We start from the raw sequence: 22,954 nt of genomic DNA on the forward strand, positions 1-22,954 counted from the left end.
GTAATATTTTTGTAACACTACTCTCTTTTCAGAAATCATCCAGAACAAATCATGCTACTTTCCTTCAGATCTTTCCTAGTTCTCAAATCAAGTAATCCTGATGACGGTCCCATACACTCTAGCTAGGGTCTTACCAGTGATTTTATATGACCTCTCCTGTACATTCTCACTACTACAACTCTTAAATACCCTCATAACCATGTGAAGAGATCTTTAACCTTTATTTACAATATTGTTAATGTGATTACTCCAATGACGATCTTTCCTGGGAACTGACGGTGATCCCCATGAGATACAGTAATTAAAACTCTTCCTCTTGGCGAAACTTGCTAGTTGCTTTACGTCGCACTGACACAGAAACTTGCAACCTGATTTTTTTATCCCATTTACCATTGTACCACTGTTTGCTGTCCATCTCACAACATCATCAAGGTCTTTTCTCACAATCCTGTAACTTGTTTATTACTCTATACAGTATAACATCATCCACAGAAAGTATCATATGTGATTCCAGTTCCTTACTCGTATCATTTATATATCGTTCAATCAATCAATCAATACTGATCTGCACTTAGGGCAGTCTCCCAGGTGGCAGATTCCCTATCTGTTGTTTTCCTAGACTTTTCTTAAATGATTTCAAAGAAATTGGAAATTTATTGAACATCTCCCTTGATAAGTTCTTCCAATCCCTAACCCCACTTCCTATAAATAAATATTTGTTCCAATTTGTCCTCTTGAATTCCAACTTTATCTTGATATTGTGATCTTTCCTACTTTTAAAGACGCCACTCAAACTTATTCGTCTACTAATGTCATTTCACGCCATCTCTCATTCGAGACAAATATTTCAGATTCCCTATGGGGATCAACATCTGTATCACATACCACTTAGTCGAGCAGCTCATCTCCTTTCTCCCAAGTCTTCCCAGCCCAAACTTTGCAACATTTTTGTAACACTACTCTTTTGTTGGATATCACCCAGAACAAATCGAGCTAATTTTCTTTGGATTTTTTCCAGTTCTTGAATCAAGTAATCCTGGTGAGGGTCCCATACACTGGAACCATACTCTAGCTGGGGTCTTACCAGAGACTTATATGCCCTCTCCTGTACATCCTTACTACAATGCCTAAACACCCTCATAACCATGTGCAGAAATCTGTACCCTTTATTTACAATCCCATTTATATGAATACCCCAATGAAGATCTAGATACCTACAATGATCTCCAAAAGGAACTTTCACCCCATCAATGCAGTAATGAAAACTGAGAGGACTTTTCCTATTTGTGAAACTCACAACCTGACTTTTAACCCCGTTTACCATCATACCATTGTCAGCTGTCCATCTCACAACATTATTGAGGTCATGTTACAGTTGCTCACAATCTTGTAACTTATACTCTATACAGAATAACATCATCTGCAAAAAGCCTTACCTCTGATTTCACTCCTTTAGTCATATCATTTATATATATATAAGAAAACATAAAGATCCAATAATACTGCCTTGAGGAATTCCCCTCTTAATTATTAAAGGTCAGATAAAGCTTTGCCTACTCTAATTCTCTGAGATATATTTTACTAATGTTTCTCATATCCGAGGAAGTTTCATGATTGTTGTTGCTTTACGGGAGCAGATTGCTGGGTTTATTACCCTCCAGAAATATTTCACTATTAAGGCAAATACTGTGTGGTTACAACACAGGACGCTCTGTTAAGGATTGATGACAGCGAGATATCTCTATCTCGGTGATGTCTCCTACAGCTCACTTCAGATAAATTTACTCTTAACTGACAACAGATCTGCATCATCACAAAATACGATAACTTAACTTCTATTATAACGTTCCAAATTTAAAGTGTCATTGTTTAAGAAGCCTTTCTCGTGGACAGTCGAGATTTCTCCTGAGGACGCAGAGCACAGTTCCCTGCGAAACGTTAAGAATTTCATTTCATCTTATTTTCTTGACACGGCATAAGCCCAAAAGCCTATACAGTATCAAGTCTTTAAGTACGGGCCGTGAAAGCATTAATGACAACTTAAATATTTTTTCGCAACATACAATACTGAATGCCGAATGACCTATTCATATGAGAACGCAAAAACACACAAGCACAGATAGACAAATACAGTAAAATGTAAATATAATTTAAAAATAAATCCATCTACTGTACTTACATTATCAGCAATGTAAAAACATAGCGAGTAGGAGGTAAAAGTGTGATCTCCCCCCTAGTTTATCAGTTCCTCCGCTAGGCGGCTCTTCCAGCAGTATGCGAGCTTGAGCTTACAAGTCAGCATACGAATAAAACACAATTACTGCATGCAAAATATTATGCTTTTGCTTACCATTCCAGAACTCAGTTGTCAGTTTAAGGGGGCATTAACTTAGCTTTCTTCCTAATGGTCAAAAAACATTTAAAATTCATATTCTCGGCAATTGTACCTGAAATTCAGTCCAGATACCATATGCACATGACTGCTAATAGACAATAAATTTCAATTCTGAATATTACAGTGCTACCAACTTACAGCTCCTAAATTTTACCACTTTTATCTCTGATACAGTGTCACCAAAGGTACATTTTTTAAAAAGTTTTTGGAATGAGGGCACTGGAACTTCCTAGTCACAAAGAGGTATGCCTGTGGCATGATTTAATGAAAATACTTCATCAACCTTCAAAATTATGATTTTGAAACAAAATTTAATACTTTTAAATTTAGTTTTTAAAAAAAATTTTCTCCTAACCGAAGAAAAGTATTTTAATTTTGGATCGTCAAATTATGTTCACGAGGGATATAAAGCATCCCTACAAAATTTATCCAATTGCCTTGGCTAGGTTTTGAGAAATTGTACCTTATGCGGACAAATATTCAATTTAGAGGTAAACGAGTTCAAAGAAAAGTTGCTGTGAGCCAGACCCACATAAACGTCCAACTTTGTTAGCCCATAAATCAGAAAGAAACATAGATATTAATACGAAACAACTTTTCCTAGAATGTTTAAAGTCTACAACATTCAAAAAGTCAAAAAAGTAAAATGTGATTTTTTTCACCGAAAAGCTAAGTTAACGCCCCCTTAAATAGCTTCTGGGTAGACTCTGTGGTCTTAGAAGATTTCAGATTCTTTCTCATCTGTCTTGTTTCAAAATAAATAACGTAACACAAGTTTAGGGATAATGTTTACAACATGGTCATCACAGCATCCTAATTCTTTCAAATTAATAGTGATACTGTGTAAACAGTCCAAACACTCGTAAAATATATCGCCCCATAGACTATGTTCATACGAGAGTTTATGTTCACTACACTTTTAACTTGCACGAACACATTATAAAGCACTCTTGAAGGATGGGTGAGGAAGGATCTGTCAATGCTGCATTTATTGCTATAGTCCCTAACAAATGTGAGGGCCGCGGCAAGTATTTCTTTTGTAGGCTTTCCGTGAAGCAGGTTGACACAATTATGACATTTTGTGATCTTGGATGCGTTGCGTACTATATACCTTCCTAGATGATAAATCAAACACTCCTTAGCAAGACTGTGGCTATCAATATTAAGTAGGGCTAAATTGTTCTCCCAGTCTGGTAAGAGGTCATCCATGTTCTCAGTAAAGTCTAATGCTTGCTTTATTTTATTTCGTGCATTTTTTACTACAGCTTTATTTGTATCTTCTGTCTTCTTAGCCAGTGTTCTCATTTGACTGATGAGTGATGACAATGTCAGTTCAAATTTGTACTCACAATTACTACATGGATTAAAACTCGTGACAAAATACTGTATGGGTTCGTATCCCACTGCCGGCAGTCCAGGAAGATGGTTTTCTGTGGTTTGCCATTTTCACACCAGGTAAATGCTGGGGCTGTACCTTAATTAAGGCCACAGCTGCTTCCTTCCAGCTCCTAGGTCATTCCTATCCCATTGTCGCTATAAGACCTATCTGTGTCGGTGCGACGTAAAGCCCCACAAAAACTGTATCACCAGGTGTGGAATTTCGGCTTGCCTACATAGCAACTGGTCGAACCCAATTATTCAACAGGGGTGCAAACATGAATTCTAATGCACGTATTTGAGAGTTTATTTTTCCCATGTTTTTGGGTGTAGTGTTCTAAATTTATGAATCTATCAACTTTTAATGAGCTGGAATTAAACTGAACCTCTTTAGTTTTACTTTGTCAAATAAGAGAATTCCCGTGTGATTGTTTTCACTCTTCTCATCACAGAAATAGTTCTCAATAGCACTAATAACATGGGCGTTCACCCCATAAGGGCACTTAAGACTTGAACTAATTTTCGCAGATGAGCCTTAAGTGATTTAATTTTAAATAAGAGACTATCTAAACGCAATTCATTGTCATATCTTATCTCTGTCTTATTTCTTATCTGACATTTTTTGAGCGTGGTGCCAATAATCACCTTTTGCTTTCTGCTTAATGTCAGCTTACTTAAATAATTTTACTGTAATTTGGAATCTCTTAGCTGTTTTTCTAGCAACAAAATCTTAGCATTAGCTATTTTCAATTTAGTACGGATAGTCATTACATTACGTCCCTGTCTCTAGTTTTCTTGTAAGTGTACTTATTGTCTTTTTAGCTGTGTCTGAACCTATTTCATTCCTTTTAGCACTCTCAGAAAAAACACCAAAATTCGCAGTGAGGCCTGTGTGATTTGTTTCTTGAACTCCCCTCTGTCTTCGGAGGCTGTCTTTTATGGGGTGATTTTCATTTGTTTAATTGTTTTGTGGGATATTGTGGCAAACTGGGGAGTATACGAGGGACAGCGCCTGTTTTCAGTTTTCAACTATCTCTAGGAATTTCTACCTGTTCGCCTTGTATTACAAATGAGTCTGATTTAACTAAAATTTCATCAGAAAAATGTGAATCGCAAACATAACACTTATCAGAAAGATGTTTGTCTTTTCTGGGAACTGCCTTTTTCCATTTTGAAAATTATGCTTCATATTTAGGAGGTTTGAAGAAGTGTTTTACCTTTCATAGTTTTATAGCCAGACTTACAGCCTGGAACGAAGCAAGTAGTCATTTTTTTCTTCATTAGCAAGTTTGTAAGTTTTATAAGCTCAGCACTATAGCATGTTCATTGCTATCCTTGCTGCTGCATGAACCCAGAATCATGTTGTCAGCATAGGCATATAGTATGACTTAAGATTTCATCGTTGCATCTGCTGTAGCTGTAGGAATGGGTTTATTGGATCACCCAGAAGCACTCCGTTAGTGTGTACACAATTGTGTTATATGCTATAGAGCCTCCAGGGTTAAGAAAAGACTACAGGTCTTATGGACTTTTACTTTTATTGGTGTTTCCCACATTAGTTCTATATGTATATAAGAATTATAATAAAGTCCTATCAAAATGTATTATTTTTCTTAGGAAACAAGCATTGGTTGTGCCTATGATTCTGAAGATGATGTAAAATAATTTTGATATCTTTGAGTTTATCCTTTTAAATATTACGTATGTGGCTCACTACATGGAACAGCTGGCCATGTTTGTCACAGCGTGTGGAAGTTTGTACAATAGTCAACACATTTATTACAATATGGGGTAAATACATATCATGACTGTCACTTACAGAGTTGATTTCTGAAGACATTTCGAGCAAAAGCTGTCATAAGAACCTGTGTGCTATTCTCAGTTACAATAATTAAGTTGTTTGTTTTTAGTTGGAGACATACTGGTACTTGAAAGTTAAAATAAAATTAACTGAATTCTTCATAAATTATTCTTTATTTAATCAGCTCGTAGCTTAGAAGCTCCTTACTTGCTTCATACAGAAATGTTCACATTTTTTGTATGGAATAATAAAGGTGTAAAGTGTAGCTCTTGCAACAAGTGGCTAGAATTGGTATAATTAGTAATAACTGTTATTATTCCAACCAAAGGGACTTGACAAACAACTTCCAAATTATTGTAACTATGTAAGTATTGAGAATTGCACACAGGTTCATAAAATACCGTATTTATGCGAATAATACCTGCATATTTTTTAAAATAATTGAGGCACAAAATTGGGGTGCGGGTTTTATTTGAGTCAATGTCAGCATTTTTTTTCAAAATCAGCCTTCCTAAAATTAGGGTGCGGGGATTATTCGCGTAAATATGGTATATTTCCTCAAAATGCTTTCAGTAAGCAGCTTTACACTACCACCATTTTTGGCTGGATTGGGTTCAGATCCTGACTCAGCCATGAATTTCAGGTTGGTCTGAAGGGCTCAGCCTCCAACTTTTTGGTTAAACTTGGTCACCCTAGTAGTTGTTTACCAACCACAACACTTTTCTCTGAAACTGCCTCGTGTTCACATTTGTATACTACTTAAGACACTTCCTCCCATCACAAAATAACTTAACCTATGATCAAGTAGTTAAACTCTTAATGATGTAATATTTTTGGGATTATGTTGTGTAATAAACTATATAAACACACTCAACGTGCATTTTGAAAGATACCTTGCGTTTCCTCATCAGGGTGACATTAGTTAAACTTGATGATACCATTTTTTTCTTTCTAGCTGGTACACTATTTCTAGGAAATACTCAAGACTTCCAACACCCAATATTCTCAACCTTACAGTAAATATTATATTACCTGGAATGAACAGTACCATTTCTTTTGCAGATTAGAACAGTATGTTTGTGAAAAAGAAATTGTTAAAAATTTGAATACACCTTCAAATATGAATCAGAAAATAAGAATTTTATTATTATTATTATTATTATTATTACAAATGAGGCTACTTATTAACTTTTCATGCTTGTAGCATGAGACATATTGTTAGGTTCCACCGACTTGACTGAATGACATTACTTCTACATTCCTGTTTTCTGCGTCGTACTTGAACAGACTCAATTCTTGTTCTTTTTCTTCCTCTTCTTGTTTGGGTTGGGCTGCAGCCTCTTGATGACCGGAGTTATATACTGTGGTTTGCAAGCAGGCTGCTCCCGAGACCACTTATGAGATATGCCCACTGATTCTGGTAAATTTACCGAACTTTCTGAGCTGGCTGGGCTCAAAGCCAAGAAGTCACTCTCAGGAGCAGCAACCTGGCCAGGTACAAATGCACGTTCCTTGGTAGATGCTCGATAAAGGTAGATGCTCGAGGGAGGTCTCGGAGGGTCGGACGAAACCTTCTCACTCTGGCTAGGTTTGCTATCCAGTTCATCAGAATATGTGTATGGCTGAGGTACAGGAAACTCTGCTGAGAGCTCCCTTATTGTCTGGTAGAGATCATGGAAATGACTATCCTTGTTTTCGGCAACACAGCTCTGAAACAACATCAGCGCACACAGTCAGCTAAATTAAAATATCCTAAATCAGTGGAACAGTTAACTGTTCTAAAGTTACATAAAACACAGGACATGATGTAACAAGTACAGTCATAATGGAAGCTGCTAATTCCACTGCTACAGCACTGATGATGCTAAGTGTAAACAGTTAATGTTATAAAAATAACTGTATTGACATTAGTGACTATGCAAATTCATGGCTGTTGTTTGTTGTTCCAACCTGAATGCATTCAAACAGAGAATCAAATAAACCAGTTCACAATGCAAATTACTGTATTTACTCATATATCTTGCACTTCTTTTCCAAATACTTGAGTTTAAAAATCAGGGTGCAAAATATGTGTGGGGAATAGGAAATTGAACTTGACTAAAACGAACAGATTCATACTATCATGGCCTATGTTCAGTTTCATACAGCTTTGTCACTATCTTGTGTGTTTTAAAATGTAGTATTTCATGTGAAAAACCATAGCCATCATTACATAAACATTTCATGTATTGAAAAATAGTTCATTTTCAAGTTCAGGAAACTTTCCATTTCTCGGTCCCCAGAATGGTTTTCTTAATTTATAATTTGTAGGAATTTTTAAGAGCAATTTTCTGTTTTCACCAGTATCCTCCAGAACAACAAACCAAACCCCATAGTGCAACTGTCCCGAAAGGCCATGGCCTACCAAGCGACCGCTGCTCAGCCTGAAGGCCTGCAGATTACAAGCTGTCATGTGGTGAGCATGATGAATCCTCTTGGCCGTTATTCTTGGCTTTCTAGGCCGGGACATTAAGATGTATAACATTACATTCTTGGTCGGCAGTGCGACGATCCCAAGTCTGTGTAAATTGATCATTTGAAGTTTAAAACTGGAACATTTCTCCACAATTCATCAAGTCACATTGAGAAATCTCTAGCCTTTCAACATGCACTCCTAATCAGAGACCTCTTCCAATCATTTCCGTGCTGTTCTTTGTTGCATCTTGCTTAGGGTCGCCCAACTCCACTTGTTGTCACCTCTTGCAACACTGCTGCTCATTTCATCACTTACCCAGCATGATTTTTGTGGCAAAGCATCTGATAAGTGATTTTAACTAAGCAGAGTGTCAATGTTTTTCTTGTATCACATCTAGTTTTAGTGTTAATTGCCATTTACTGTCTGAAAATGTGTCATTGCAGCTTATGCTGCTTTGTAATAACATCGAATTGGCTATTGTTAATGTGGTCGCGCTTTGCTTTGTTATTGTTGTGGATGTATGTCAACTCAACCTCACCCCTCCACCGAATTTGTCCCCTCCATTGAACTCGTCCGGTATCAGAGTCTATTTTTAGAACTCTTACCGCCTGAAATGCAGGGTTGCAGTCTTGTCTGGTGGCAGTCAATTGCATCATGATTGTGGTGGAAGTCTAACCTGTTGTTTATATATCATGTTGTATTCAAAAAATAATGAGTGTGTCAGGTATTAGAAGATGTGTGAATAAGCCAGGCATATTCTGTTATGTGTGCGCGTGTAATGTAATGAAGGGGCAGAGTACCTGGACAACGCGTGCCACAGTGGAGGCATGATGTGAGCCGCAGGAGCATACCAGTGCCTGGAGGACAGTATTGTGTATGTCGGTGGTAAGACCTGTTCCTCTAATACCTTTACCTCCTATTGAAGCTTCATCAAATTCCAATGATGAACAAGGTGATATGGATTTTTCAGCAGCCACACAAGCAGTAAGTCCACGACTGTTTAACCAGCCGGATTTCAGTAATCTGATACAAGATCTCGCTCTTATGAAGGAAAAAAAGTGAATTGCTGGGGTCATGATTGAAAGAAAAAAATCTTCTTGTGCCTGAAACTATCTTGGTACAGACATAGAGATGAGTTCAGGAAGATAATCTGACCTATTGCTGTGACATTCCAGGATTGATAGAACAGAGTGAATACAAGCTGGAAGATTGAAAACGGTTTGTGGATTCCTCTAAAGGATCTTAATGGCTTGAAACATGTACCACGTATTTTATATAATTAAGTTTAGCACCTATTTGTAGATTTTAATCTTTTGTATATTGAAATAGTGCACCCACAAATAAAAATTTCTTTAGAATTGTGAAATCAATACAGAACTGATATGACATTTATTGTCTATTGTCTATAATAATCTTGCCAACCAGTAAGGAAGAAAACAGCCCAACCTTAAAATCAAAATAGTAACAAATTTGTAAAGATTGCTCTTTTCTAAAACAATGTTTACTAGACAACTTGACTGAATGCTAATCACAGGAACTTCAAGAACATGAAGAATTCTCAATCTAAGATCAATTCTTTGCAGTTTAAGAGCAAAATAAAATTTCTTCACAAAAAGAAGTCAGTTCTAAACATTAAATTATACTGTCCCCACTAGAGTGGGACTCATTTCAACACTCTATATCTTGTCTGAAAAACAAAACACCTTAAATAAAAGGTCAAAAATCTTAAGATAAAAAAATCAGTGAATAATTTCCACCCCTTTTAATGAAAATGTTACCCTCACTTTTCATCCACCTATCAAAAATATCACCGAGTTACATCTGAATAAACAGAGCAAACTATCTTAAGTAAGGGTGCCGAACATAATTGGGAGGAATTCTTCCAACTCTAATAATTTAATAACCACTGTAGCTGAAATTGAACATTCTATCAGTAAATTGCTCTTGGGAAAACAAGATGAGCCAAGATATGGAGTTAGGAAAAAGTTAAACAAGATATTTAAAGAACAAAAATCTGAAGAGTCCAATATCTCCAACAAATAAATAATAGGTCTTAAAAGGAAGATAAAAAATAACATAATAATCACCAAAGATGAAAAACGGAATGCACTATTTTGATTATAAAAAAGGACTGCATCAATAAAAGAGAATGTTTTTTCAGATACCGTAACTTTTTAAAAAATAGGTTCCTACTAATAACATTAAGAAATGAAACAATTATTTAAAAATTCTTCCTTAATGTTTAATGAACATTCCATGAACATTTAATGAACTTCCAAGTTAGTAAACATGAACTGCGACAAAAACTTTACCAAAATACCACAAAGAAGGCATTTCCATTAGACTGATATAAACTTCAGGAATGGCCCTCTCAATCAAATGTTCATTATATTCAGAAATTCTTAATGCACCATACACATTTTTCAAGAGAACTTCTGACAAAAATTCATTAGAATTTTGTAATAGTTCCAAGAAACTCAAATTATAACCCCATCACACTAGATATTTCTATGGCATTTCCAACATGTACTCTAGTATTAATATAACCACTAATTTCATTACTGACAATTTAAACAAAGACAGTAATCTAAGTAAATTGGAAACAGAGGATTTATATTCTAAAATGTGTTTTGTGGTGCGGGTTACTGCAGTCACGTCCTGGTTCGTGAACCATGGGCAACAGCCGAGTGGCCTAGTAAGTGGTCCAGAGAGTAGAGATACCAGTTACTATGGAATGGGAGTGGGCATCTCGGACGTATTCTGAGTCATGGCCTTCCTTGTGCTCAGGCGGCTAGGGCTATACAATCCACTGCTAGTCCCTAACACGTTAGAGGAGAGATCCTCAATGGGACTGTAAGCAAAGGTAGCATCTTGCTTAACAGAATTTTCACTGAGCATGCTCAGAACGTTTTAAGCAAGCATCGGACCTATGGGAGCAATGGAGTCCCATTCCCATTTGACAGGTGAGGGACTCCTTGGAAAAAACTTGGCGAACAAAATGGAATTTGAAGGGAAGCTATTAATATCAATGTGGCTTATGGAAGAACTGGCTGAGTCAGCAAAGAGGTTGCTTCTGGATGTGTTAGGAGTTAATGATATTTGGGTAAGGGGAGATAATAAGGAAGAGACAGGAGATTATAAAGTGTACTTGACGGGTGTTAAAATGGGAAGGGCAGAGTGTGGGGTAGGACTATTCATCAGGAATACTATTGCATGCAACATAGTTTTTGTCTGGCATGTAAATGAGCAAATGATGTAGGTAGATTTGGCAGTTGGAGGAATTGTCTCAGTGTACTCATCATGTGAGGGTGCAGATGAGGATGAAGTTGATACATTTTATGAAGCACTGAGTGACATCTTAGTCAAGGTCAACAGCAAGGAAAAGATAGTGCTAATGGGCGATTTCAATGCGCGAGTTGAAACAGAACTGAAGTGTCTGCTGGACTTCTGTGCTAGTATGGGATTAGCAGTTACAAATACGTTCTTCAAGCATAAGGCTATTCATGCTACACATGGGAGGGTAGGGGCACCAGATCCATAACAGACTATATCATAACTGATTTGAATTCAGGAAATCTGTTAGAATTGGGGGTATTCCGAGGATTTTTTGACGATAAAGACTATTATCTGATCTGTAGTGAACTATCTCTAGGCTTAGGATAGAGAAAGTGAAATCTATCTGCAGATGAATAAGGGTAGTAAATCTCCAGGATGTGGAAGTTAGACAGAAGTAAATGGATAGATTAGTGAAAAGTTCCAAACAATAGACAGTAAGCAGATTCAGGATACAGAAAAAGAATGGGTGGCATACAAGGATACTGTAGTAGAAACAGCATCAGAATGCCTGGGAACAACTGTATGTCAAGATGGGAAATGGCGAACATCTTGGTGGAATGATGAAGGGAGGACAGCTTATAAAAATAAAGAGAAGGTACATTATATCAGAAATGGGTCCAGCAGGGACTGATGCAGACAGGGAATTGTACATAAATGAAAGAATCAGAGCAAAACAAATAATTGTTGAATCCAAGGAAGTTGTGGGAAGATTTTGGTAATAACCTGGAAAGGCTAGGTCAAGCGGCAGGGAAACCTTTCTGTACAGTAATAAAAAATCTCAGAAAGGGGGGAAAAAAGGAATGAATAGTGTTTTGGCTGAATTAGGTGAACTCATAATAGATCCAAGCAAATCACTAGACAGGTGGATGGAATATTCTGAAAATCTTCTTGAAATAAAAGGAAATCTACCGGTGACATCGCGAGCATCCGAACTCATGGGGAGGAGGACAATGATGTTAGTGAAATTATGTTTGACGAAGTGGAAAGGATGGTAAATAAACTCCAATTCATAAGCAGCAGGGATAGATGAAATTAGACCAGAAATGGTGAAATATAGTCAGAAAGCAGGGATAACGTGGCTTCATAGAGTAATAAGATTAGCATGGAATGTTAGTAAGGTACCTTCTGATTGGATGATGATGATGATGATGCTTGTTTAAAGGGGCCTAACATCTAGGTCATTGGCCCATAATGGTACGAAATCAATTTAAAAGTAAAAAATCATCCACTGACCAGAATTCAAAACGTGATGACAAAGAATGACTGGATGAATATGAATTTAAAACAATCAGCGGATCTGATCCGCATACTACTCACAGGCAATGTAATACGCACATATAACACAGACCTATGGTGTTTCTCACATTGCGATGCCACTTACAGGCAACGCAAACCTATGGTGTTCCTCACATAGGTGTACTAATCACAGGGACTCATACTATCCCGTGGTGTTCCTCACATAGTGGATAGTAATCATAGGCAATGCAGACCCATGGTGTCGCTCATATAGTGGTACTAATCACAGGCAACGCCCAGACCCGTGGTATTTCTCACATAATGGTATTAATTACAGGCAACATAAGCCCATGGTGTTTTGCATGTAGTGGTACTAATCACGGGTACTGTAAACCCCATCCTGATTCACACTCTATTGCTACTAATTACAAACCTATTGTGTACCTAACATAGTGGTACTACTCGCAAGTAAAGGCGACCCATGGTGTTCCCTGCGTAATGGTACTAATTACAAGTAGTCTCATGGTTCTAATTTGATCATCCATTGGTCGCCCCTTTTAGTCGCCTCTTAAGGCAGGCAGGGGATATCGTGGGTGTATTCTTCATATGCGTTCCCCACCCACAGAGGGATGTGTGTTTGGTCCGCGAGAGCTATTTTATTTCACTCAAGTCTGCCGGCAAGTCAGTTAGAACCTTCCTATCCACCACCTGGGATGTGCCACGTTGGAGTATCACCTCTCCCCTGCTACGCCAGCGTAGTAGGTTTGTGCCTTCTGATTGGAAAAAGGAGTAATTGCACCTATCTATAAGCAAGGAAACTGGAAGAATTGCAGTAACTATTTATGAATTTCATTGATCAGTAACACTAAGTACACCATCATACAAGTGTATGCCCCACAGACAGGCTGCAGTGAGGAAGACAAAGAGAAATTTCGGCAAGACCTGGAAGATACAGTTAATGAGGAAAATGTTATTATTATTGGAGATCTAAATGCGCAAGTTGGGGTAGACAGACTTGGGTACAAGAACATCATTGGTCCACATGGATTTGGACAAAGGAACCCAGAAGGAGAACAACTATTAGATCTGTGCAGAAGAAATGATCTTATAATCAAAAATACATTCTTCAAAAAAAGAGACAGTCACAGAATAACAAGGTACAGTTGGGATGGCCAGTATAGAACATTGATTGACTACGTAATCACAAATAAAGATGGTGGCAGGTACATCACAAATGTAAAGGTCATCCCTAGTGAAAGCATGGACAGTGACCACAGATTGTTGGTAGTAGACTTCAAACATAAGACAAATGAAACGCAGAAACTTATTACGAAAAAACCAAGGATTAAAACTTGGAAGTTGCAAGAAGTCCAAATAAAGGAAGAATACAAACTAAGGATTCAACAGAGTTTGCCGAAGTGTGAAGTAACCAGCGTTAATGAAGAATGGAAGGCCTTCAAAGACACCTTTGTGGGAGAAGCCAAAAATCTATGTGGAGTTACAAGTTCTATCAAAAGAAAAAGGGAGACACCATGGTGGAATGATAGAGTGAAAACAGCGGTGAAAGAAAGAAACCAAATAAAGAAGGCACTGGACAAGGAGAAACAAAAACAGGGACAAGAACGAAATGAACAACAAATACAAAGACTTCAAGGAGTATACAGGAACAAGAAACTTGCTGTAAAGAACATTGTAAGGGAAGAAAAAGAGAAGAAATGGAATGAGTTTGCAGACAAACTGGAAGAGGACAGTAGAGGAAATATGAAATTGCTATACAGAGTAGTGAAAAACAAGCGAAGGGATCAAGAGACCATAAAAGCAATAGAACGTGATGATGGAACTCTGGCACAAGAAGAGGGAGAAATTAAACAAGAACTCAAGATCTATTTCGAAAAGCTGCTGAATGGAGATACAGGAAACATAACAACGGATAGAGGAGAGCCAAGTCGAGGAACCACAACTGAACCACCAATTACATGGCTTGAGGTTGAAAATGCGCTCAAGAGCATGAAGAAAGGAAAGGCAGTGGGCGTAGATGAACTAAGTGCAGATATGCTGAAAGCAGCGGGAGTTCCAGGAATCCAATGGCTCTATAGACTGCTCAACAAGATATGGGAGGAAAATACTATTCCTGAGGACTGGAAGATGGGCATCATTGTACCTCTGTTCAAGAAAGGAAGCCGACGAAAATGTACTAATTACCGTGGTATCACACTACTGTCTCATGTCCTGAAAATATTGGAAAAAATAATAGAGACTAGAATCAGAGATATTGTTGAACCAATTTTGGAAGAAGAGCAGTATGGTTTCAGACCAGGAAGGTCAACTACAGACCTTATATTTGCAATTAGGATGCTAATGGAAAAATACTGGGAGAAGAACAAGCCTTTATTCCTAATATTTTTGGACATTGAGAAAGCATACGATAGTGTACCACGGGAAAGAATTTGGCAATGCATGAAAGAACTTCAAGTGCGAGATAGCCTCATAGACAAAGTGAAAATGTTGTATAGTGGGAACAGAAGCTGTATTCAAGTAGGATGTGGTTTGTCGGACTGGTTTGAAACAAAGAGAGGAGTGCAGCAGGGCAGCTCATTGTCACCACTTTTATTTATTATTGTAATGGATGTAGTAATGAAATCTATTAAAAGGAAAGAACATGGAGATATCAAAGCCTTCACATTTGCAGATGATGTTGCGATCTGGAGTGACTCAGAAGATGAATTGGGAGAGGGAATACAAAGCTGGAATGAGGAGTTTAAGAAATATGGTTTAAACATCAGCAAGACCAAGACGGTGGTGATGAAAGTGTATGGGGAAGGAGCAGAACCAATAGTCATGTTAAATGAAGCTCAACTGGACAACGTTCCAGTTTTCAAATACTTGGGTAGCGTTATATCAAATGACAACCTAGCAAAACATGAGGTGAACAATCGAATCAATAAGGCAACACAATTCTACCACCAGGTAAGACACCTGCTGTGGGATGAGCAAATACCCATGAAAACAAAAATGACATTGTACAAGTCCTATTATACACCAATTCTTACATACAGTCTCGAAACCACAACACTGACCAATAGAGATAATTCCAAACTTCAGGCAGCTGAAATGAAATTCCTACGCACTATGATCCAGAAAACCAGGAAAGACAAGATTAGGAATGAGAAAATTAGAGAAGAAGTAGGAATAGACAATTCTCTAAATAAGATTCAGATATCAAGACTGAAGTGGTTTGGTCACATGAAGAGGATGCCAGTAAACAGAACTGCAAGGAAGGAATTTGACAGAAAGGTAGAAGGAAGACGACCCGTGGGAAGGCCACGAAGGAAATGGATAGATTTAGTTAAGAGCGATGTAATGCTGAGAGGTCATGATTGGGACATGTTGGTGGAGGAAGAATGGTACAAGGACAGGATGAGATGGAGGAGGCTCATATACCACACCCGGGAAACTGGAGATGGTTTAGGATGATGATGAGTATACCAGGCAAGGTGTTCACTGGCATTTTGGGAGGGTGCGATCAGTGGTTGAGAGTAAGTTGGTTGAAAACCAGTGTGGTTTCAGACCATAGAGGGGCTTATTTTAAGCTATACATTTCATTTTTGTTCTGTATTGAAGTGCAATTATAAGAAATTGTATATTTGATACAATATATCAAATAAATAATATTACATCAGTCTTGGGACTAGTTTCAGGCACTTGGTGGCCATCTTCAGCCAAATAAAATTAAACAGATTATGTGATAACTAAAACATATGTATACCAGACAAAGACAACGTTGCAGGAATAATTATAATATTAAAATGCATATAATAACAATTATGGTTATGATCTTCTTGTCATAATATGATGTGTTTAAGTTGACTTAGGACCTTGGGCAAAGAAGTAATTCTGGAAATGATAGCCAGAATGAATAAACATCATCATCATCATCATCATCATCCTAAACCATCTCCAGTTTCCCGGGTGTGGTATATGAGCCTCCTCCATCTCATCCTGTCCTTGTACCATTCTTCCTTCACCAACTTGTCCCAATCATGACCTCTCAGCAGTACATCGTTCTTAACTAAATCTATCCATTTCCTTCATGGCCTTCCCACGGGTCGTCTTCCTTCTACTTTTCTGTCAAATTCCTTCCTTGCAGTTCTGTTTACTGGCATCCTCTTCATGTGACCAAACCACTTCAGTCTTGATATCTGAATCTTATTGAGGAGAGAATAATCTATTCCTACTTCTTCTCTAATTTTCTCATTCCTAATCTTGTCTTTTCTGGTTTTCTGGATCATAGTGCGTAGGAATTTCATTTCAGCTGCCTGAAGTCTGTAATTATCTCTACTGGTCAGTGTTGTGGTTTCGAGACTGTATGTAAGAATTGGTGTATAATAGGACTTGTACAATGTCATTTTTGTTTTCATGAGTATTTGCTCATCCCACAGCAGGTGTCTTACCTGGTGGTAAAATTGTGTTGCCTTATTGATTCGATTGTTCACCTCATGTTTTGCTAGGTTGTCGTTTGATATAACGCTACCCAAGTATTTGAAAACTGGAACGCTGTCCAGTTGGGCTTCATTTAACATGACTATTGGTTCTGCTCCTTCCCCATACACTTCCATCACCACCGTCTTGGTCTTGCTGATGTTTAAACCATATTTCTTAAACTCCTCATTCCAGCTTTGTATTCTCTCTCCCAATTCCTCTTCTGAGTCACTCCAGATCGCAACATCATCTGCAAACGTGAAGGCTTTGATATCTCCATGTTCTTTCCTTTTAATGGATTTCATTACTACATCCATTACAATAATAAATAGAAGTGGTGACAATGAGCTGCCCTGCTGCACTCCTCTCTTTGTTTCAAACCAGTCCGACAAACCACATCCTACTTGAATACAGCTTCTGCTCCCATTACACAACATTTTCACTTTGTCTATGAGGCTGTCTCGCACTGTGAAGTTCTTTCATGCATTGCCAAATTCTTTCCCTTGGCACACTGTCGTATGCTTTCTCAATGTCCAAAACTATTAGAAATGAAGGCTTGTTCTTCTCCCAGTATTTTTCCATTAGCATCCTAATTGCAAATATAAGGTCTGTAGTTGACCTTCCTGGTCTGAAACCATACTGCTCTTCTTCCAAAATTGGTTCAACAATATCTCTGATTCTGGTCTCTATTATTTTTTCCAATATTTTCAGCACATGAGACAGTAGTGTGATATAACACGGTAATTACTACATTTTTGTCGGCTTCCTTTCTTGAAAAGAGGTACAATGATACCCATTACCTGATTCAAGAACTGGAAAAAATCCAAAGAAAAGCAGCTCGATTTGTTCTGGGTGATTTCCGACAAAAGAGTAGCGTTACAAAAATGTTGCAATGTTTGGGTTGGGAAGAATTGAGAGAAAGAAGAAGAGCTGCTCGACTAAGTGGTATGTTCCGAGCTGTCAACGGAGAGATGGCGTGGAATGACATTAGTAGACGAATAGGTTTGAATGGCGTCTATAAAAGTAGGAAAGATCACAATATGAAGATAAAGTTGGAATTCAAGAGGACAAACTGGGGCAAATATTCATTTATAGGAAGGGGAGTTAGGGATTGGAATAACTTACCAAGGGAGATGTTCAATAAATTTCCAATTTCTTTGAAATCATTTCGGAAAAGGCTAGGAAAGCAACAGATAGGGAATCTGCCACCTGGGCGACTGCCCTAAATGCAGATCAGTATTGATTGATTTTGATTGATTTGATTGATCTTCCAGTCCTCAGGAATAGTATTTTCCTCCCATATCTTGTTGAGCAGTCTGTAGAGCCATTGGATTCCTGGAATTCCCGCTGCTTTCAGCATATCTGCACTTGGTTCATCTATACCCACTGCCTTTCCTTTCTTCATGCTCTTGAGCGCATTTTCAACCTCAAGCCATGTAATTGGTGGTTCAGTTGTGGTTTCTCGACTTGTCTCTCCTCTATCCGTTGTTACGTTTTCTGTATCTTCATTCAGCAGCTTTTCGAAATAGATCTTGAGTTCTTGTTTAATTTCTCCCTCATCTTGTGCCAGAGTTCCATCATCACGTTCTATTGCTTTTATGGTCTCTTGATCCCTTCGCTTGTTTTTCACTACTCTGTATAGCAATTTCATATTTCCTCTACTGTCCTCTTCCAGTTTGTCTGCAAACTCATTCCATTTCTTTTCTTTTTCTTCTCTTACAATGTTCTTTACAGTAAGTTTCTTATTCCTGTATACTCCTTGAAGTCTTTGTATTTCTTGTTCATTTCGTTTTTGTCCCTGTTTTTGTTTTTCCTTGTCCAGTGCCTTCTTTATTTGGTTTCTTTCTTTCACCACTGTTTTCACTCTATCATTCCACCATGGTGTCTCCTTTTTTCTTTTGATAGAACTTGTAACTTCACATAGGTTTTTGGCTTCTCCCACAAAGGTGTCTTTGAAGGCCTTCCACTCTTCATTAACGCTGGTCACTCCACCCTTCGGCAAACTCTGTTGAATCCAATGAATAAACATACAGAAAGAAATTAAAAAAAGGGGGAAAATTATTTATGAGACTCACCTCTAATGTCTGATGTAGAATAAGTGTTATGAATCATTACTATGTTGTTATCAACTGTTACTAGGTTATCACAGTACTCTGCCAGCATGTGGTGACAGTATGTTAGGTCGAGGCTACCACTCAATGACAGAGTACAGGTTTAACAACAACAACAACAACAACAACAACAACAACAACAACAACAACAACAGCAACAACAACAACAACAACAACAACAACAACAACCAAACACTATTCTGTGCAGTGGAATACAGCCCAGAGGGATCGGGGACATAGGGGATGATAACAAGATTTACAATGAAACAAAAAACATAACAAATATAATTTGATAGATAACTGAGACAAATATTGAAAGTGGTATAAAGTGCGTTTAGTATAAATACTTTATATAGTTAATCCAAATCCTTAGATGTGTAAACACTTATGCCAAAATCATTAACAAGTCTCATAAATATAACTGAATAAGTAACCCAATTCAAAAGAATCAACAGTGAGATTGATCAAAACGTTAGTTAAGTTGTTCACAAGTCAGTACAAAATTTTAAATACCTATACAATCATTCAAAATTTCAAACAAGATGAGGGGTGGGGACAAGACGGGAATGAGGGAACCGAGAGAGAGACAACTAAATTGAAATAATAAATATGGTAGTTCAACCTATTCAATACAAGTAAATAAGAGATGTAGAGATTACATTCTTATTTAATTAAAAGTGGAAATGGTACCGGTTTTGACCCCAGTCTGGGTCATCATCAGCCGATTATAACTCGAAAAACAATGTATAAGTAAGAAAGAAGTTAACGGTCAGTCCACACAATATAAGTTGAAGAGGCGATATAAAAATGACGGGGGTAGGCACTGTTAAATTCAGACGAAGTGGAATGTAAGTCACTTAAAAGAAGTAATGCGTAATCATCCGAGCATCAGCACGGCACACGTAATGTTTGGCACTGTCTCGCAATGTTCATGAAAAGCAGAGAACAGTAAAATGAGCCAGACTGCCTACACCGTCAGGCACAAAGTCACAACACAATCCAAATATGAAGATCTAAAGTCATGAAGAAGCCGAAGACGAGCAGCTCAACCGAAGTAACTTGCAAGCTCCAGAAGATCGGCGCGGTGTTTACAACGTCAAGTGCTGTAGTTTCATACGCTGACGGAGATTGAAGGATAGATTAAAGATCAAGTATTTGCTTAGTTGACGAAAATGTACCTATATATATATATATACATACTTATAATACGATTCAATGTAATTGAATACGTAATTATGATCTTGAAGATTTTTAGAACAGTTGACGTGAAAAAACAATAGTGAATAGAAAAATGGTAGAAAGCGCAATACCGGAAACAAATGAAAACGTGTATGCACAGTGCGCTATTTCTTGAATATAAAAAAATTCAGGTCGTGATTGAAGTAGTCAAAGTTGGCGGACGCAAGGCATGAGTTTAAATTTGAAAGTGAGGGCCCAAAATGAAGGTGGCAGTGCAGTTTTTTTAGGGGTGAAAAGAAAAATAGGATAAATTAATAAAGAAAGAAGATTAGTGGATAAGAAAAGATTAAAAGGGTTTAAAGTTGAGAGGTGGTGAGAATTAAACACCATCCGTAACATCGCTAAATTCAATGGCTATAACATCTCCTTCATAAACCGTATCATCAACAAATTCAAACACCGTCCTAAAACCACTTTATCTAAAGACAAAACCAAACCCACTGCATTTTCCACTTTCACTTTCACTCAAGAAGCTTATAAAATAACTAATGTTCTTAAAAAACATAACATGAAAATTTCCTTTAGAACCAATAACAGAAATTTTGATATATTACACAACTCTAAATCACTAAATAAATCTAATGCTTTTTCAAAATCTGGAGTATACAGATTCAAATGTAACAACTGCAGCTCCTCGTACATCGGTCAAACTGGTCGCAACTTCAACATCAGATACTCCGAACATATCAACGCCATTAAATATAACAGATTCTCCGCCATACGACAACACATACATGACTCCAAGCACAATTTCACCAATATTGAAAAAGACATGAAAATACTTAAAATCATTAACAAAGGCCCCCTCTTAAACACTACTGAAAATTGTTTTATTCACCTTGACCAATACTTCAACCCCAATTTCAACTTAAACGACATTTCTGAAAAACCCAACATCCTATTTGACTTCCTAATTCTTCTTCTCAAAAATTCTAAATTTCAAAACCTGAATTCAATTTTTCATGCCTTACAAAGTTCCTACCCACATTTCATACCTCCAGTAACCCACCCTCAACTACCCCTCCTTCATCCCTATCTTATCCTTTCTCACCACCTCTCAACTTTAAACCCTTTTAATCTTTTCTTATCCACTAATCTTCTTTCTTTATTAATTTATCCTATTTTTCTTTTCACCCCTAAAAAAAAAACTGCACTGCCACCTTCATTTTGGGCCCTCACTTTCAAATTTAAATTCATGCCTTGCGTCCGCCAACTTTGACTACTTCAATCACGACCTGAATTTTTTTATATTTCAAGAAATAGCGCACTGTGCATACACGTTTTCATTTGTTTCCAGTATTGCGCTTTTTACCATTTTTCTATTCACTATTGTTTTTTTCACGTCAACTGTTCTAAAAATCTTCAAGATCATAATTACGTATTCAATTACATTGAATCGTATTATAAATATATATATATATATATATATATAGGTACATTTTCGTGAACTAAGCAAATACTTGATCTTTAATCTATCCTTCAATCTCCGTCAGCGTATGAAACCACAGCACTTGACGTTGTAAACACCGCGCCGATCTTCTGGAGCTTGCAAGTTACTTCGGTTGAGCTGCTCGTCTTCGGCTTCTTCATGACTTTAGATCTTCATATTTGGATTGTGTTGTGACTTTGTGCCTGACGGTGTAGGCAGTCTGGCTCATTTAACTGTTCTCTGCTTTTCGTGAACATTGCGAGACAGTGCCAAACATTACGTGTGCCGTGCTGATGCTCGGATGATTACGCATTACTTCTTTTAAGTGACTTACATTCCACTTCGTCTGAATTTAACAGTGCCTACCCCCGTCATTTTTATATCGCCTCTTCAACTTATATTGTGTGGACTGACCGTTAACTTCTTTCTTACTTATATATTGTTTTTCGAGTTATAATCGGCTGATGATGACGCAGACTGGGGTCGAAACCGGTACCATTTCCACGTTTAATTAAATTAGAATGTAATCTCTACATCTCTTATTTACTTGTATTGAACAGGTTGAACTACCATATTTATTATTTCAATTTAACTGTGATACTTTTCAATACGGAACAATGAAATTTTTATCTTTAAGAGAGACAACTGACACAAAAAGAGTTCTAATAGGAGTAATGGCCGACACAAGAAGATTGAATATGCTTGAAGAATGAAGTCAAAATACGACAAAATGTGTAAGTCCAAGCTTGCATTAAGGATCAGTAGCCAAAAACACAAATGGATTTTAGTGCCGTGCAATTGCGTGACTCCCCCAACTTACACTATAAATTGAGGATAATTATGTCCACCTTTTCAATACAAATAGAATGTGACGTCATTAACACATCACAAATTTATTACCTTTCAAAAAATTGGGACCGGTTTTGGCATTATTTGTATGCCATCATCAGCCATAGGAAACTTTATGACAAGGCTTAAGTACAATATTAACATAACATACTACATAAATATATATAAAAATTGACCATATTCTTACATAACTATTAAAAAATTATTGGTGTAGTCCTTAAAACTTAAGATTATAATTGGTAGCATA

The 22,954-nt window shown here is 37.3% G+C and overlaps 1 protein-coding gene across 1 annotated transcript in view; it reads right to left on the minus strand.

Moving 5' to 3' along the window:
* Positions 1-6,694: 6,694 nt before the first annotated feature.
* LOC136882312 (ribonuclease P protein subunit p38) overlaps positions 6,695-22,954 on the minus strand; it is a 107,472-nt gene continuing 91,212 nt past the window's right edge. The window contains exon 5 of the mRNA XM_067154890.2: positions 6,695-7,282. Within this exon, the coding sequence (XP_067010991.2) occupies positions 6,863-7,282 (420 nt within the window). The 3' untranslated portion in view covers positions 6,695-6,862. The remainder of the gene's footprint in view (positions 7,283-22,954) is intronic.

This window comes from Anabrus simplex, chromosome 1 (genome assembly GCF_040414725.1).
Source record: "Anabrus simplex isolate iqAnaSimp1 chromosome 1, ASM4041472v1, whole genome shotgun sequence".
Lineage (NCBI taxonomy): Eukaryota > Metazoa > Arthropoda > Insecta > Orthoptera > Tettigoniidae > Anabrus > Anabrus simplex.